Source organism: Hyperolius riggenbachi, chromosome 4 (assembly GCF_040937935.1).
Source record: "Hyperolius riggenbachi isolate aHypRig1 chromosome 4, aHypRig1.pri, whole genome shotgun sequence".
Classification (NCBI taxonomy): domain Eukaryota; kingdom Metazoa; phylum Chordata; class Amphibia; order Anura; family Hyperoliidae; genus Hyperolius; species Hyperolius riggenbachi.
Genome location: NC_090649.1, coordinates 217,657,562 through 217,663,594, shown reverse-complemented (window position 1 = coordinate 217,663,594; position 6,033 = coordinate 217,657,562). Strand labels below are relative to the sequence as shown.

At 43.4% G+C, this 6,033-nt stretch overlaps 1 protein-coding gene across 1 annotated transcript; it reads right to left on the bottom strand.

Moving 5' to 3' along the window:
• Nucleotides 1–2,636: 2,636 nt before the first annotated feature.
• On the bottom strand, nt 2,637–4,187 carry LOC137504753 (piggyBac transposable element-derived protein 4-like). Its single transcript, XM_068233337.1, has one exon. It carries the CDS (start codon nt 4,185–4,187, stop codon nt 2,637–2,639), a length of 1,551 nt encoding a protein of 516 aa, XP_068089438.1.
• Nucleotides 4,188–6,033: the final 1,846 nt, after the last annotated feature.

Genomic DNA, 6,033 nt, shown 5'->3' with positions numbered 1-6,033 from the left:
GCCAGGGCAGTATAGGAACCCCACAAATGACCCCATTTTAGAAAGAAGACACCCCAAGGTATTCCGTTAGGAGTATGGTGAGTTCATAGAAGATTTTATTTTTTGTCACAAGTTAGCGGAAAATGACACTTTGTGAAAAAAACAATTAAAATCAATTTCCGCTAACTTGTGACAAAAAAAAAAAAAATCTTCTATGAACTCACCATCCTCCTAACGGAATACCTTGGGGTGTCTTCTTTCTAAAATGGGGTAATTTGTGGGGTTCCTATACTGTCCTGGCATTTTAGGGGCCCTAAACCGTGAGGAGTAGTCTTGAAAAGAAATTTCTCAAAATGACCTGTGAAATCCTAAAGGTACTCATTGAACTTTGGGCCCCTTAGCGCAGTTAGGGTGCAAAAAAGTGCCACACATGTGGTATCGCCGTACTCAGGAGAAGTAGTATAATGTGTTTTGGGGTGTATTTTTCCACATACCCATGCTGAGTGGGAGAAATATCTCTATAAATAGACAATTGTGTGTAAAAAAAATAAAACAATTGTCATTTACGGAGATATTTCTCCCACCCAGCATGGGTATGTGTAAAAATACACCACAAAACACATTATACTACTTCTCCTGAGTACGGCAATACCACATGTGTGGCACTTTTTTGCAGCCTAACTGCGCTAAGGGGCCAAAAGTCCAATGAGCATCTTTAGGCTTTACAGGGGTGCTTACAATTAGGCACCCCCCAAAATGCCAGGACAGTGAACACTCCCCACAAATGACCCCATTTTGGAAAGCAGACACTTCAAGGTATTCAGAGAGGAGCATAGTGAGTCCGTGGCAGATTTCATTTTTTTTTGTCGCAAGTTAGAAGAAATAGAAACTTTTTTTTTTTCTTTTTTTTGTCAGAAAGTGTCATTTTCCGCTAACTTGTGACAAAAAATAAAATCTTCTATGAACTCACCATGCCTCTCACTGAATACTTTGGGATGTCTTCTTTCCAAAATGGGGTCATTTGGGGGGTATTTGTACTATCCTGGAATTTTAGCCCCTCATGAAACCTGACAGGTGCGCAGAAAAGTCAGAGATGCTTGAAAATGGGAAATTCACTTTTAGCACCATAGTTTGTAAACGCTATAACTTTTACCCAATCCAATAAATATACACTGAATGGTTTTTTTTATCAAAGACATGTAGCAGAATAACTTTTGCGCTCAAATGTATAGGACATTTTACTTTATTTGAAAGATGTCAGCACAGCAAGTTAAAAAAGTCATTTTTTTGCCAAAATTCATGTCTTTTTTGATGAATATAATAAAAACTAAAACTCGCAGCAGCAATCAAATAGCAGCAAAAGAAAGCTGTATTAGTGACAAGAAAAGGAGGTAAAATTCCTTTAGGTGGTAGGTTGTATGACCGAGCAATAAACCGTGAAAGCTGCAGTGGTCTGAATGGAGAAAAAGGCTCTGGTCCTTAAGGGGCGAAAAGACTGTGGTCCTCAAGCGGTTAAGCCTGGTACACACTTTCAACTAAGATTGACCAATCACTGACCAATTGTACCACCTCCCCATGTAGTATGAGAGTTAACAAATATTGAATAGTATGAGCAGATTGTGAAGGTAAACCCTCATACTGTAGTATGAGGGTTTACCTACACAATCTGCTCATATTATTCAAGATTCTATATTAGAGGTGGTAAAATTGGTCAGTGATTGGTCAATAATAATTGAAAATGTGTACCAGGCTTTAGCAAAATATACTGAGGGCTTAAAGATTGTGCAGGCAAGCTCTCATATTACATGGGAGTACATCAATGCCTCTAAACATAAACACATATTGGTACTCACCATTGTAGAAGATGTAGAAATGTGGAAGTCAGATGGTGTTTGGCAGCCATGCCAGGGGTTCAAAGGTGTTCGTCAGCCCTGCCAGTGGTCATAGTGTGGTTGGTCATCCGTGCCAGAGGCCAGAGTGTGGTTCAGCAGCTGGTCCAGAGGTCAGAGGGTGGTTAGGCAGCCCTGCCAGGGGTCAGAGTGTGGTTGGTCATCCGTGCCAGAGGCCAGAGTGTGGTTCAGCAGCTGGTCAGAGGGTGGTTAGGCAGCCATTCCAGGGTCAGAGTCTGGTTGGTCATCCGTGCCAGAGGCGAGAGTGTGGTTCAGTAGCTGGTCCAGAGAGCGGTTCGGCAGCAATGCCAAAAGTCTGAGAGTGGTTGCTAAACATGCCAGAGGTCGATTCCAAAGAGTAGTTGTCAGCCATGCCAAAGGTCAAATCCGAAAGTCAAGTAAAGTTCAATGGTAACATAAACATGTGGGCAGTGAAAGGGTAAAAAAAAAAAAAAAAACCTAATAATTAAGGACTGTGTGGTAGGTTTCAAAGCAGGGATTCAGGCATAGTGCTGCTTTTGACGGACATTTTGGACAATGATACCGTGTGTCTCTTCTAATTCCATGTTTCCTGCAAACTCTGCATCTTTTTTGGGGCCATTTTTTTGATGGAGTGGGGGGGAGTGGGGCAGGAAAATGATTTCCCTCAAACCTAGCGATGTTTTCGGCACGAAGTTGGTTTGGGGCAGGTTGTCCAGATTCAAATAAAAGAGTTGTTATTACAGCCTCCTGAAACCTTAAAAAAGGGGGCCTGTTGCCTGATTTTTTTTAGATGATGAAGGCGTTTTGTAGGCACAACTGAAAGAAGTATAGAGCCACTTTTTTATACCAGATCTTCCTCTTCCTGTCGAGCCTGTATGGTGACAAAAACTGGTCGGACAAGTCCACTGCCCCCATGAATTTGTTATACTGCATGATGGCCAGTGGTTTCACAATTTCTTGTGTACGAGTCCTCACCATTCTTGTTTCCTCAGAGTGGATGGTGGTGAGGGCTAAAACATCCTGCTTGTCCTTAAATTTTAAGGCGAGCAACTCATTGCTCCTTTGGCTGAAGGTCTCACCTCTTTTTAGTTTTTTGTGTACAACCTCTGCTGGCAGGCCTTTCCTATTTGCCCTGACCGTTCCGCAGGCTGGAGTCTGTACAGAAAATAAATGCTTAAAAAGTGGGACACTGGTATAAAAATTGTCCACGTACAGATGGTAACCCTGGTGGAGTAGAGGGTTGAGCAGGTCCAGGACTATCCTCTCTGTTGTGCCCATGTAGGGAGGGCGTCCAGGAGGCTCTATCAAGCTGTCCTTCCCTTCATAGATCTTAAGTTTGAAGGTATACCCACTCCCACTTTCACACAACTTGTAGAGTTTAATCCCATACCGCGACCTTTTGCTTGGTATGTACTGCTTGATTGCTAGCCTCCCGTGGTATGGGATTAGGGACTCGTCTATTGCTATTTTCTGCTCCGGCACGTAAGCTTCTGCAAACACTTTATTTAAATGGTCGATGAAGGGCCGCAATTTAAATAATCTGTTGTGGGCTGGGTTGTCAGTGCCAACGTCATCATCATTATTGCTAAAATGCAAGCAAGTTAGCAGCATTTGGAAGCGGCATCTGGATATTTTGGCTGAATAGATTGGAATACAATGAATTGGATTTTTTGTCCAGTACATTTGTTGCTCAGGTTTTGGACAACGGGCCATGTTGAAGATCAAACCCAAAAACATTTTTAAATCCTGGGTAGTTACAGGGGTCCAGTGTGCTGCTAAAACAGAGGTGGGCTTCTTCGCTATACGTTGGTTGGCATATATATTTGTCTGCTCACAGACATATTGCAGGAAGTTTTCTGGCAAAAAGATATTTAAAAAATCAATGGGCTGCATATTGGTGGTATCCACTTGTAGCCCTCTCCTGGCTGTGAAGGGAGGGAGGTTAGGGGTCTCCATGTTAGATGGCAACCACTGTGGGTGACATAGTTCATAGGGTAGCGGAGGCCTTTGTGCTGCCCTTGCTGGCATGCTCTGCCTTGACCTGGCAGCCCTCTGACCTCTGGGGTTAGCATTGCTGGAGGTAGGTACAGGTGATCCTCCTTCAGAAGCAGTGTCAGTGTCACTGATGTCCCTTGCCTGCCCCTCGCTCCTAGATTGCTGAGCTGTGGATGGCCCAGCAGACTCCGAATCGCTGTCCGTTAAGTCACTTTCTGACTCAGACTCAGGCAGCCAATCAATATCTGACTCTGACAATTCTTCCTCAAATTCGCTGCTGCTGTTGCTATCCTCCTGCAGAATGACGGCTGCCTCTTCAGCAGAATAAAATCTCTTCGCCATCTTTATAGCAATGGAGTGGCTAAATTCAATTAGGGATTTTTTTTTTTTTTTAGATAAATGGTCACAAAGACCACAAAAACACAGCAGATGTCTCCTGTAAATAGGGAGAAGGCCTAAAATCAAAGCTGACAGAGGCACAAAAACATCAGCAGATATAAGTCTGCTGTATATATAAATAGGGAGAAGGCCTAAAATGTAAAAAAAAATGACAGGTGGAGGAGAGGGGATAAAATTAGAATGGCAAGGAAGGCTAGGTGAAGATCAGGGGAGTAGATCAGAATAGATCAGTGGTGATGGGGTTAATGGATCCTGTGTTTTAAAAAAAAAACACTAGGTGGCAGACTAGGCTCACAGATCACAGTGAAGTAGATCCAGTTACCTGAAATCCCTCTCAGGAGTGATTTCAGTAACAGTATCTACTTCACAAGTTAGATACAATGTTTATAAACTTTCTAATGAATGAGCACTGCCATTGGCTAAGGCAGTGCTCATTCAAACTTTTGTGCACTTTGATTGGGTGATGGGAATATCCATTCCCATTCACCAGTCCCCAGGCAGATTAACATAGGCTGGTGTGCGCGATCGCGGGTGCGCACGCGTGCACGATCGCGGGTGTGCGCGATCGCAGGTACGCGCGCGCGATCGCACGCAATTAGCATATCAATGAACTGACTGCTTACTACGCCCCTGATCCTTCCGTGAAGTTCAGAGGGGTGTAGTTAAGCGTGCAGAGGATCCGTAAGTGGTTAAAGTTAACCTGCAGACTAAAAATCTACTCACCAGCACTGAAAAGGCTTGGTGTTTCTTTAACAGTTTAACAGCAACAGAACTTTATTTTTCTTACCCAAGGCTAATTTTTAGCTGCACAGAAGCTAAGCTCTGCCCCATCAAAAAAAACTGCCCGGGCATTTTTCTCCTGATGCTGTGCAAAACATGATGGGATTTCTGATGTTGTTCTCGTTTTGCTGTTTTGGTGCAAATTTGTTTTTTGTTTTATTTTGAATTTGAGATTTGAAGCATAGCGCACACAGCTGGGAGGGGTGATCAGAACACAGGACAGTTGGAACTGTGTCTCATGCTCCCTGTCACCTCCTTTCATATCATATACAATGCATGGACCAATCATCTTCAAAGGACAATACCCTTTGACCACCTTTGTGCAGACCTGATGGGGAACTGGCTGTGCAACTAATGCCTATTGGTGTATTGACCTGCCATTCTTCCTCCTCCATCTCACATGTTTGTGTTGCATTGCATTGACCAGGCTTTACACACTTCTGTGTTGTGCCTGCTGGGGGGTCACACCCCCAGTGAATAGACATTGGTCACTTGGGAAGTGGAGGTGGGGACATCCAGGTGGCTGCTCCCACTCGTGCTATCAATTTCTCATCAGAAAGGGGCGTGGTCTGGTTGGTGTGGCACAGCCTGAACAGTGGGAGGTTTGTGAGATGGAGGAGGGTGAATGGCTGGTCAATACACCAATAGGAATTAGTTGCAGCTAGTTCCCCTTGAGGTCCGCACGAAGGTGGATGACGGCGATTGGCCTTTAAAGATGATTGGTCCATGTGGTGTACAGTGCTGTCCATAATTATTCATACCCCTGGCAAATTTTGATTTAAAGTCACTTTTATTGAACCAGCAAGTAATATTTTGTACGGGAAATGACATAGGTGCCTCCCAAAAGATAATAAGACGATGTACAAGTTGAATTATTGTGGAAAAAAACATTTCTCAGCTTTTATTTACATTTGAGCAAAACGTTTCCAGTCCAAAATTATTCATGCCCTCAATAATCAATAGAAAAGCATTTATTAGCTATTACAGCAATCAAACGCTTCCTATAATT

Coding starts and splice junctions, on each gene's coding strand:
- LOC137504753 (XM_068233337.1), bottom strand. CDS start 4,187: ATGGCGAAGAGATTTTATTCTGCTGAAGAGGCAGCCGTCATTCTGCAG.